This window comes from Entelurus aequoreus, linkage group LG25, assembly GCF_033978785.1.
Source record: "Entelurus aequoreus isolate RoL-2023_Sb linkage group LG25, RoL_Eaeq_v1.1, whole genome shotgun sequence".
NCBI lineage: Eukaryota > Metazoa > Chordata > Actinopteri > Syngnathiformes > Syngnathidae > Entelurus > Entelurus aequoreus.
In genome coordinates this window covers 30,575,359-30,588,240 of record NC_084755.1, presented here as the reverse complement: position 1 = coordinate 30,588,240, position 12,882 = coordinate 30,575,359, and the positions used below count along the sequence as shown (strand labels likewise).

At 37.5% G+C, this 12,882-nt stretch overlaps 2 protein-coding genes across 9 annotated transcripts in view; one reads left to right on the top strand and one right to left on the bottom strand.

Moving 5' to 3' along the window:
- caskin1 (CASK interacting protein 1) overlaps positions 1-12,882 on the top strand; it is a 275,600-nt gene that overhangs the window by 53,475 nt on the left and 209,243 nt on the right. The window lies entirely within an intron of this gene.
- The window catches only part of LOC133642635 (phosphoribosyl pyrophosphate synthase-associated protein 2), a 327,925-nt gene that overhangs the window by 110,176 nt on the left and 204,867 nt on the right, over positions 1-12,882 (bottom strand). For all 4 annotated transcript variants that reach the window (XM_062036958.1, XM_062036957.1, XM_062036959.1 and 1 more), the window contains one exon: positions 12,033-12,128. In XM_062036958.1, the coding sequence (XP_061892942.1) occupies positions 12,033-12,128 (96 nt within the window). The remainder of the gene's footprint in view (positions 1-12,032; positions 12,129-12,882) is intronic.

Sequence of the window (12,882 nt, the reverse complement as noted above, 5' to 3'; positions counted from 1 at the left end):
AGCAAACGCGTCCAAAAGATGGCGCCGTTGCACAAACAATAACGCCCCATTTCAGTGTCTCTGCCGGTGTAATATGAAGACTATTTGGTGAATATAAAACATTATGGCTGTTAGCGAAGGAAAAGCCATAAATTAGCCGCATCGGTTTATAAGCCGCAAGGTTCAAAGCGAAGGAAAAAGTGTCCGCTTATAGTCCTTAAAATACAATAATTTTGAATTGTGTGTGTGGTGCGTAGACATTTTATTTATAATGTTCACATAGTTCAATGGGAAGTTTGTGTGTTTTGTACCACATGTATTAACTTTCTGTGATTATTCTTACCATGTGTGTGATGGTTGTCCAAATTAATACACTAACCCTCTGAGCACTCTTAGAATGATTTAATTTTATTTGATCTTCTACCTATACATATTAGTGCGCAAGTAGTATTTATTACTATTTTTTTGTTTTTCACTTTGCATTACTTCTGTAACCGTATGTAAAAAGCTGCACTGCAACAAAGTAATTTCCCCAATGTGGGATGAATAAAAGTATATCCTATCGTGATGACATCATCCATAAAATGGCAGAAGGTTTGCAATGTTTCAACTTGATCAAAAATTTACTTTGGACGTCCACTCCAGATTGTGGAAGCTGGCGGGCCGCAACCGGCCCAGCGAGCCGTGGTTTGGGGACCCCTGCTTTATAATAATATGACCAAGTTAAAGTAAAAAGTAGGAGTAAGTAAGTATTTAGAGTAAAAAAGTACTTAACTAACTGATTTAGAACCTTTATTTAACCAGATAAGAAAACCCATTGAGATCAAGATCTCTTTCACAAGGGTGACCTGGCCAAGAGGTCAACAGCACATGTCACAGAGCAGTTTCAAAATAAATACATTAAGACATACATTTTAAAATACATAAGAGAACTGTAAAACAACAGAGATTTACATCTTTAAAAACACAGGCACTGTGCAAACGTCTCTCGCTGTTTGTCCCTCAGGACAGAACGGAAGGCTCCAAAAGGAAGTAGTTCTGTAAGTTTCAGTTTCGTCTGCAATTCATTCCATGCCATAGGGGCAGCAATGCCAAAAGCTCTTTTGCCAAATTCAGTCCGTACATGAGGAACAGTTAAAACATACAAATTGTTAGAACGTAATGCGTAAGAGCTGCTTTTTCTTTGTAACAGAGTACACAAGTATGGAGGCATTAAACCTAAAAGAGCCTTATAAATTAAAGTCAGCCAATGTGTGTATCTGCGTGCACTCAATGAAGATAAGTCTGACTTCATATACAGTTGACAATGGTGGGTGAGACTACGACAGCCAGTAACAAATCTTAGTGCTGAATGAAAAACAGTGTCCAAGGACTGGAGGCATTTAGATGAAGCACTAAAATAAAGCACATCTCCATAATCAATTACAGGCAAGATAGTTGCTGTCACCAATTTCTTTCTGACTTTAAGAGAGAAGCAGTTTTTACTTCTAAAAAAGAAACCAAGCTTTACCCTAAGCTTAGAGACCAAGTTGTTAATATGGGCTTTAAATGAAAGCTCCTGATCAAGAGTAAAACCCAAGTACTTGTAATTTAAGACCTGCTCTATAGGGTTTCCATTTGATGTTACAATATTTGGAATATTTTCCAGTAGCACCCTTGAATGAGAGAAAACCATTACCTTGCTTTTATCTGTATTTAAAACCAATTTAAGATCAAATAAGCGAGCCTGGATGACATCAAAAGCAGCTTGTAAAAACTCAAAAGCCTGAGTGATGGAGGTTGAACAGCAATAAATAATGGTGTCGTCTGCATAAAAATGGTACATTGCATTTGACAAATTATTACAAAGATTATTTATGTAGATAGAAAATAAAATGGGCCCCAGCACTGAGCCTTGTGGAACGCCTTTGGTAATGTCCAGTAATGAAGAGGTGGTCCCAGCCACCTGTACACATGATATTTTTTTAATGCTACTTGCACTACAACCGTAGTTGATGCGTGTGTGTGTGTGTGCGTGTGTGTGGGTGTGTGATGTTTAAAGTTAGAAGCCGGTCTGCCAGTAGAGCAGAAGCAGAGTGTTACCTCAGCCAATGAGAATCATTGTTTACATCCTGGCTAACATGCTATTTGTGTACAGCTCTTGATGGTGTGTGCATTTTTCAGGAGTCGATAGTGGTATCACATGAGTCGATAGTGGTATCACATGGCTCTCTGCGCTCTCTTGCTCGCTTCCCGATTCAACACTATTTGTGTGTTTGTTTACACAACTCAAATAAACAAATGTCGACACGACCGAAACCAAAAACTAACCATTTACTTCTCACTTTGTCCAGAGACAATCTGTGATAGTAAATGATTTTTAAATCGGACGTTTTGTTGACCACTGCGTGCGTTTTTTTTGTTATTGTTTTATTATGATATTTTAGTTACTGCTGTAATTTGCTTGTGCAGATCTTTCTTCCGGTGGCTAACAATCTAAGATAAAAAGGTTAATAGTGCTTTAACAATGCTTTTATTTTGAAGTTTACTTTGCACTGAACTAGGGTTGTCCCGAAATCAATATTTTCCAAAATGTATTTTGGCTACTTTTCGATACTTTGGACTGCAAAAAATTTTGTTATTGGATTAATTTTAACAGAAAATCCTATGCTACTTTAAACATGCGTTTATTGTTACATTAAAACAACAATTTTAGCATAAAATAGAGGTAGTGAATGTACTAGACAACTTGTCTTTTAGTAGTAAGTAAACAAACAATTAGTCTGCTGACCTATACAGTAACATATTGTGTCATTTCCCATTCTTTTATTTTGATAAAATAATGAGGGACAAGCAGTAGAAAATGGATTATTAATTTACTTGTTCATTTACTGTTAATATCTGCTTAATATCCGGTACTTTTCAGAAACGGTATAGTACCAAAAATGATTCATTAGTATTGCGGTACTATATTAATACCAGTATACCGTACAAACCCTAGTTCAACCCTGTCTCTTTAGAAAAAAGCACATGTTTGTTTCAAGGTGATACATTGAAACTATTTGTTTTCCAAGCAAGCACTGAGGGACGGAGCCACGTATTTCAGCCTTTGACATTGGGTGTGTTTTACTGTGGGATTAGAGGATAATCCCACAATACGGATTAGTGCATGAGATCCACTGGCCCCACTGGGTTTTGTGTCATTGAATATTTCCTCTATTATTAATCACTTGTCTTCCTATTTTTTTCCTCCCGTCATTTCCCTTTCTATTTTTTTTTCTGCTCGTCCCATCCCGCCATTCTTGACCCCCAACTTTTCTGACTTCCATCCTTTTACAAACCCCGTTTCCATATGAGTTGGGGAATTGTGTTAGATGTAAATATAAACGGAATACAATGATTTGTAAATCATTTTCAATCCATATTCAGTTGAATAGGGGACGGCGTGGCGAACTTGGTAGAGTGGCCGTTCCAGCAATCGGAGGGTTCCTGGTTCGATTCCCACCTTCTACCAACCTAGTCACGTCCGTTGTGTCCTTGAGCAAGACACTTCACCCTTGCTCCTGATGGCTGCTGGTTAGCGCCTTGCATGGCAGCTCCCGCCATCAGTGTGTGAATGTGTGTGTGAATGGGTGAATGTGGAAATACTGTCAAAGCGCTTTGAGTACCTTGAAGGTAGAAAAGCGCTATACAAGTATAACCCATTTATCATTTATCATTTATCATTTATTTGAATATGCTACAAAGACAACATATTTGATGTTCAAACTGATAAAACTTTTTTTTTTTTTGCAAATAATCATTAACTTTAGAATTTGATGCCAGCAACACGTGACAAAGAAGTTGGGAAAGGTGGCAATAAATACTGATAAAGTTGAGGAATGCTCATCAAACACTTATTTGGAACATCCCACAGGTGAACAGGCAAATTGGGAACAGGTGGATGCCATGATTGGGTATAAAAGTAGATTCCATGAAATGCTCAGTCATTCACAAACAAGGATGGGGCGAGGGTCACCACTTTGTCAACAAATGCGTGAGCAAATTGTTGAACAGTTTAAGAAAAACCTTTCTCAACCAGCTATTGCAAGGAATTTAGGGATTTCACCATCTACGGTCCGTAATATCATCAAAGGGTTCAGAGAATCTGGAGAAATCACTGCACTTAAGCAGCTAAGCCCGTGACCTTCGATCCCTCAGGCTGTACTGCATCAACAAGCGACATCAGTGTGTAAAGGATATCACCACATGGGCTCAGGAACACTTCAGAAACCCACTGTCAGTAACTACAGTTGGTCGGTACATCTGTAAGTGCAAGTTAAAACTCTCCTATGCAAGGCGAAAACCGTTTATCAACAACACCCAGAAACGCCGTCGGCTTCGCTGGGCCTGAGCTCATCTAAGATGGACTGATACAAAGTGGAAATGTGTTCTGTGGTCTGACGAGTCCACATTTCAAATTGTTTTTGGAAACTGTGGACGTCGTGTCCTCCGGACCAAAGAGGAAAAGAACCATCCGGATTGTTATAGGCGCAAAGTTGAAAAGCCAGCATGTGTAATGGTATGGGGGTGTATTAGTGCCCAAGACATGGGTAACTTACACATCTGTGAAGGCGCCATTAATGCTGAAAAGTACATACAGGTTTTGGAGCAACATATGTTGCCATCCAAGCAACGTTATCATGGACGCCCCTGCTTATTTCAGCAAGACAATGCCAAGCCACGTGTTACATCAAAAGAGTGCGGGTACTAGACTGGCCTGCCTGTAGTCCAGACCTGTCTCCCATTGAAAATGTGTGGCGCATTATGAAGCCTAAAATAGCACAACGGAGACCCCCGGACTGTTGAACAACTTAAGCTGTACATCAAGCAAGAATGGGAAATAATTCCACCTAAAAAAAGCTTCAAAAATGTGTCTCCTCAGTTCCCAAACGTTTACTGAGTGTTGTTAAAAGGAAAGGCCATGTAACACAGTGGTCAACATGCCCTTTCCCAACTACTTTGGCACGTGTTGCAACCATGAAATTCTAAGTTAATTATTATTTGCAAAAAAAAAAAAAGTTTATGAGTTTGAACATCAAATATCTTGTCTTTGTAGTGCATTCAATTGAATATGGGTTGAAAAGGATATGCAAATCATTAAATTAATTTTATATTTACATCTAACACAATTTCCCAACTCATATGGAAACGGGGTTTGTATATACCTCGACTTTTTTCCTTTCTGCTTTCTATAGCTCATTTCTCTCCATTTGAAGACTCATTTTTGCTGTAACTGGCTGGAGGGAAAGTGTAATTTATTGCATCAGACTTAAACGTACTCAACTCCAGTCAATTTATTTTGACCCCGTTACTGTAAAAGGTGGTAGTATGAATGGTGTAAAGTAATATGTAATATATGATTTTTAGTAAAAAGGTACGGCGTGGCAGTTATCAACCCAAAACAGACAGGAGCTACACACTCCTAGTATAATCAGGCGTTTGTTCTCAATGTAACTCTAACACACACACACACACACACACACACACACACACACACACACACACACACACACACACACACACACACACACACACACACACACACACACACACACACACACACACACACACACACACACACACACACACACACACACACACACACATTTTGTTCCTCGAGGTTTCCCATTGGTTCGTGTGCGTGAATAGGCAGCATAGAAAGAGACATTTTAGCAGGTTGACAAATCAGAGTAAGTAAAAGAACCAAGTTGGATGCTTGGATTTAATTAATTCATTGAATTATTAAGACAGCAAAGTAAAGGCTGAGGTATTTAATGTTTACTTTCAAAATTAGGATGAGAATAAGTACATTAGGGGTGTCTATTTTTTTTTGAATGAATTGCGATTCTTATTTGTACCGATTTTTAGACGATTCCAAATAATAAATAATCGATTAACATTTTTATTTTATTTTTTGTATTTAAAAAATATATATATACAGTACAGGCCAAAAGGTTGGACACACCTTCTCATTTCAATGCGTTTTCTTTATTTTCATGACTATTTACCAGAGGTGTGGACTCGAGTCACATGACTTGGACTCGAGTCAGACTCGAGTCATGAATTTGATGACTTTAGACTCGACTTGACAAAATGTAAAGAGACTTGCAACTCGACTTAGACTTTAACATCAATGACTTGTGACTTCACTTGGACTTCAGCCTTTTGACTTGACATGACTTGCTACTTTCCCCAAAACCCAAAGCTTAAAAAGTTATTTGGGAGCGCTCCGTATCTTTCATTTTGTACGTGTCTGTCCATCAGCGTGTGTGCTGCCTGTCAGCTGGTGTGCTGTCAGTACAACAGCCAATCAAATTAGATCTACGTTGTTTTCATCACACAGCATTCATCCAATCAAATTGCAGGACAACCACCGAACAAGAGTTGTCAAACAATGCGGCAGAGAGAAACAATTATGCCAAAGTTGGTTTCGTTCGGGTACAAAAACTACGACTTGGTCAACAAAAAACGAATTGCGTATGCAAATCACGCAGTTTGAATTTTACAGACGGAGACGCAACAACTTCCAACTTCGTTCGACATTTGAAGTTGCCCAAAGAAGGGTAAGTTTTGAATGTAAGATAACGTTTATTGGCTAAGTAACATGACTTTTATTTGCTGTGTAGTTAAATCAGTGAGGCTGTAAACTCACTGCTAACGTTATAACCATAAACATGTTTTAAGGGTACGCAGCATCGAGCGCTACTGCCTACTGGCGCAGACGAGACGCGGGGCCGCCATCTTGGAGTGGTGATCCGCTCCACTCAGTGCAATTTATTTGTCAGGAGCAATGAACTGTCAGCGCATTTAATTCATTTTACCTCACTGAATACCACTGATTTTCACGCGGTTTTTTGTCATACGTGTAGCTATGATAACGGACACATGTTTTGGCAAGTTTTATTATTCATAGTTTGCTTAACAGTAATATAATATTCTTATACGCTATAAGTGACCAGACGTCCGAGATCAAAACTGGGAATATAATCCCAGAGAAGGGGGAAAAAACGGTAAGCTATTTTTAAATTGAAGAAACAATATGATTAGGTTATATATACATGCGTATATCCTACATAAACAATGTATGAATACATTAGATATCTATATATCTTAGGGACCTATAGACTGTATCTCTGTTGCTGCAGCAGCAGAGAGTTTATTCTGTCTTGACACTTTGTATTGATATTTTGTATTACATTCTTCCCTTAAATGATAATGTTTACAGTGATTGTTATGTATTTATTTTTATGTATGTCGCTTTGGATAAAAGCGTCTGCCAAATACTTAAACATATATAAACACCTGAAAGTCTTTATATCAGCTAAAACCACCAATTTGTTTCACTACATTCAGAATAAAACCAAATGCTGTTTTACCCAACAATGTTAGTATTTAAATATTGTTACTTGAAGACTTATTCCTGGTTACAATTATACTGTTAATAAAGTATTGTCTTATATTTTGCCTAAAATGAGAATGCATCATAATCAGTGGCGTGTGGTGAATTTTGTTTTAGGTGGGGCTGAAAGTTTGTAAACCAAACCCCTGTAGGGGTGTCATCCTCCCCCAGAAGATTTATTTGTGATTTTCACATACAAATATTGAATATCTTTGCTCCTTCTCAACTCTGTGGTAATATTATTTTCATAAAATACAACCAATAGTATGTTAATGTTTGTTTTTGCAAATGTGTTTATTCTGTAAAGGAATGAGTTAAATGTTTAAAATTGTTTAAACTATTAAAATTACTGTTAATAGTGCTATTATGAATTGCAATGTCAGCACAATTTTTTTTCTTGCAATTTCAAATGCACTTGTTTTAATAAATAAATACAGCGTTTTAAAAGCATACACAATCTGTGTAAAAATATTAGTCTGTGGTTAAAAGGACTTGAAAGGACTCGAAACTCAAAATGCAGGACTTGGGACTCGACTTGAGACTTTCCAGTCTTGACTTTGGACTTGACTCGGGACTTGCCTGTCTTGACTCGGGACTTGACTCGAGACTTGAGGGCAAAGACTTGAGACTTACTTGTGACTTGCAAAGCAATGACTTGGTCCCACCTCTGCTATTTACATTGTAGATTGTCACTGAAGGCATCAAAACTATGAATGAACACATGTGGAGTTATGTACTTAATAAAAAAAGGTGAAATAACTGAAAACATGTTTTATATTCTAGTTTCTTCAAAATAGCCACCCTTTGCTCTGATTACTGCTTTGCACACTCTTGGCATTCTCTTCATGAGCTTCAAGCACACCTGTGAAATGAAGACCATTTCTGGTGACTACCTCTTGAAGCTCATATGTGTACATTTGTACACATATACATATACACACACGTATACATGTGTATATATATATATATATATATATATATATATATATATATATATATATATATATATATATATATATATATATATATATATATATATATATATATATATATATATATACACTACCGTTCAAAAGTTTGGGATCACCCAAACAATTTTGTGGAATAGCCTTCATTTCTAAGAACAAGAATAAACTGTCGAGTTTCAGATGAAAGTTATCTTTTTCTGGCCATTTTGAGTGTTTAATTGACCCCACAAATGTGATGCTCCAGAAACTCAATCTGCTCAAAGGATGGTCAGTTTTGTAGCTTCTGTAACGAGCTAAACTGTTTTCAGATGTGTGAACATGATTGCACAAGGGTTTTCTAATCATCAATTAGCCTTCTGAGCCAATGAGCAAACACATTGTACCATTAGAACACTGGAGTGATAGTTGCTGGAAATGGGCCTCTATACACCTATGTAGATATTGCACCAAAAACTAGACATTTGCAGCTAGAATAGTCATTTACCACATTAGCAATGTATAGAGTGTATTTCTTTAAAGTTAAGATTAGTTTAAAAGTTATCTTCATTGAAAAGTACAGTGCTTTTCCTTAAAAAATAAGGACATTTCAATGTGACCCCAAACTTTTGAACGGTAGTGTAATTTTGACAAAATATCGAAATACATTTTGGTGCTGGTTCCTGTGGAGGCACTTTCTGACGAAACAGCCACAGTTCCAAGTCCGGCCCCCTGAGCCTTCGGGCTCTTGGAACTGCGGCCCTATTGAACAGTCCTGCAGTAGAGTCTGCTGCACACATCATCGACTCCACTATTTGGTTCAGTTGTAGCTACTGTACTAATACTTATGGCCACTATTACAAAATCCGTAGAAGCTGCCTTTCCACCACATTTCTCTCCCCGAGGCGTGCAGCAGTCCGCTTCACGCTGCAGCGACTCTGGCTTTTGAACGGTAGTGTATATATATACAGGTATATATATACATCCATCCATCCATTTTCCACCGCTTATATATATATATATATATATATATATATATATATATATATATATATATATATATATATATATATTATATATATATATATATATACTGTATATATATATATATATATGTGTGTATATACTGTATATAGTCGAGGTTTATGTAGTTTATCCGTTATACAGTGCTCAATTGTGTATTTTAAATAACATAAAATCCCCTGAAGAGCAGAGAAACCTGTGAAACAGGCTTGTAGGGATGAAATAGCCTCTGTGTTTTTTCCTGACCTAACGTATATATATATATATATATATATATAATATATATATATATATATATATATATATATATATATATATATATATATATATATATATATATATATATATATATATATATGTATGTATATGTATATATATATATGTATATACAGTATATATGGTAATTGTAGATGCAGACAGACTCACCGCGTTCAGAATATCTTTCTTGTCCGGACAAACGTTTCCCCAACGATTTTAAAATTTTTTCCCCTTGCGCACTAATTGACTGAAAGAGCGCGCACTTGACGTCATGTTATCGATGGGAAAATGCATTTTTAGACAATATGATTTGCCTGAGCGGCTAGGAGACCCCAAGAGTAACAAGCGGTAGAAAATGGATTGACGAATGGGCAAGAAAGGACAGATTAAATAATAATAATAAATAAATAAATAAAATAATAATACTTTTTTTTTTAACACTTGGGACTTTCCACGGGCCAGATTTTGGACGCTGGCGGGCCGTATTCGGGCGACCACTGTTCTAATATTTTATCAGGGGTGTCTAAATTTTTTCCACCAGGGACCGCATCCTAAAAAGTACGCAGGGACCTTTTTGATATAAACAAAATAAAATAAAAAAATGCTAAAGATATTATATATATTTTAAGCCAACAATTTGTGTCAGCTTTGTGTTATAGGCGACTAAGTATATTATAATTAGGGATGTCCGATAATATCGGACTGCCGATATCATGGGCCGATAAATGCTTTAAAATGTGATATCGGAAATTATCGGTTTCAAAATTATCGGTATCGGTTTCAAAAAGTAAAATTTATGACTTTTTAAAACGCCGCTGTGTACACGGACGCAGGGAGAAGTACAGAGCGCCAATAAACCTTAAAGGCACTGCCTTTGCGTGCCGGGCCAGTCACATATTACCTGCGGCTTTTCACACACACAAGTGAAAGCAAGTCATACTTGGTCAACAGCCATACAGGTCACACTGAGGGTGCCGTATAAACAACTTTAACACTGTTACAAATATGCGCCACACTGTGAACCCACACCAAACAAGAATGACAAACACATTTCGGGAGAACATCCGCACTGTAACACAACATAAACACAACAGAACAAATACCCAGAACCCCTTGCAGCACTAACTTTTCCGGGACGCTACAATATACACCCCCCGCTACCCCTCTACTCCAACCTCCTCATGCTCTCTCAGGGAGAACACTTCCCAAATTCCAAGCTGCTGTTTTGAGGCATGTTAAAAAAAATAATGCACTTTGTGACTTCAATAATAAATATGGCAGTGCCATGTTGGCATTTTTTTCCATAACTTGAGTTGATTTATTTTGGAAAACCTTGTTACATTGTTTAATGCATCCAGCGGGGCATCACAACAAAATTAGGCATAATAATGTGTTAATTCCACAACCGTATATATCGGTATCGGTTGATATCGGAATCGGTAATTAAAAGTTGGACAATATCGGAATATCGGATATTGGCAAAAAAGCCATTATCGGACATCTCTAGTCCTGAGTAGTCCTGAGTTCAATCCCGGGCTAGGGATCTTTCTGTGTGGAAATGTTCAGCTTTTTCTCTTTATATTCCCATTTTATTTTCCGACAATATGCCGCGGACCAACAAAACTCGGTCTGCGGGCCACAAATGACCCCCGGGCCGCACTTTGGACACCACTGTGATAGACCAACAATACAGCTCGTCCCTTAACACTGTCTGGCTATCATCCGGGTGCTCCGGTTCTGTTCACGTAATTTCGCTATAAAATGTGCTTATTGGTACTGATAGTTACACATCATCATGAAGCATCGACAACAAGCTAACATCAACATTCATTTTAGTGACGACGAAAAGGGCACAAAACAAACTTTAAATCTTATTGTGAGCACACGTGCCAAAAGAAGCGAAATAAAGTCAATACAATAATCATCCATCACATATAATATATATATAATATAATTAGGGCTGCAACTAACGATTAATTTGATAATCGATTAATCTGTCGATTATTACTTCGATTAATAATCGGATAAAAGAGACAAACTACATTTCTATCCTTTCCAGTATTTTATTGGAAAAAAACAGCATATTGGCACCATACTTATTTTGATTATTGTTTCTCAGCTGTTTGTACATGTTGCAGTTTATAAATAAAAGTTTATTTAAAAAAAAAAAAAAATACAAATAAAAATTTTTTTTTTAAAAGCCTCTGCACATAGCATAGATCCAACGAATCGATGACTAAATTAATCGGCAACTATTTTTATAATCGATTTTAATCGATTTAATCGATTAGTTGTTGCAGCCCTAAATATAATATATAAAATATATCACATATAATGTCTGCCACAACCCATCCGTGGTACCACACGGCTCAAAAACATGTCCAACTAATTAACAAACTCACACCTACCAAATAATTGATGCCTTGTAAATGCCAGGAGGAGGACGCCCATGCAGGTGTTCCTGTGAGGCCTTGCAGCTGCTCCATGTTGGATCCTTCTAGTCTCTGTGCATGCGGACAGAAACAGCCCTATGTTAGTCACAGGAATAGATGCACATAGCTCAAGCACATGTTTGTGGACACCTGGCATTAACACCTTGAGATGAATGCACCATCTTGTGCATCAAAGTCTAATGAAATGGTGTCTCCCCCTCCCTCCCCCGCTCTTAATCACCCTCCCACATTTCCATTTTAACACCTTGCACTCTTCACACCTTTTTTTTTTTTTTTGCAATCTCGGGGCTTATTTCGGTATTCTGACTGACAGTTTACAAGCTTAATTGGATTTGTGACGGAGCTCTTAATTGAAAACACTTGTATCCAAAGTTCCCTCTAATTTTTCATGTGTGTGAGCAAACGCAAAAACTCCCTGAGCATTCAGTGGAGCCCATGTGAGCAACATCAGACGTGCACACTGTGGCTACACCAGCAGCACACCTGTCCCAAACCTGACTAAATAACAAGTTACATCTCCATCCATCCATCCATTTTCTACCGCTTGTCCCTTTCGGGGTCGCGGGGGGTGCTGGAGCCTATCTCAGCTGCATTCGGGCGGAAGGCGGGGTACACCCTGGACAAGTCCCCACCTCATCGCAGGGCCCACACAGATAGACAGACAACATTCTCTTATTATTATAATCAAAGGACAGCAGTCATTTCCATGAGGTTATTTTCTAATATAAGTGTTTAGGCCCACTTACAATGACAATAACAAAAAATATTGTTTTTCATGAACTGTGTACTTGTATTGTTTGTCTGG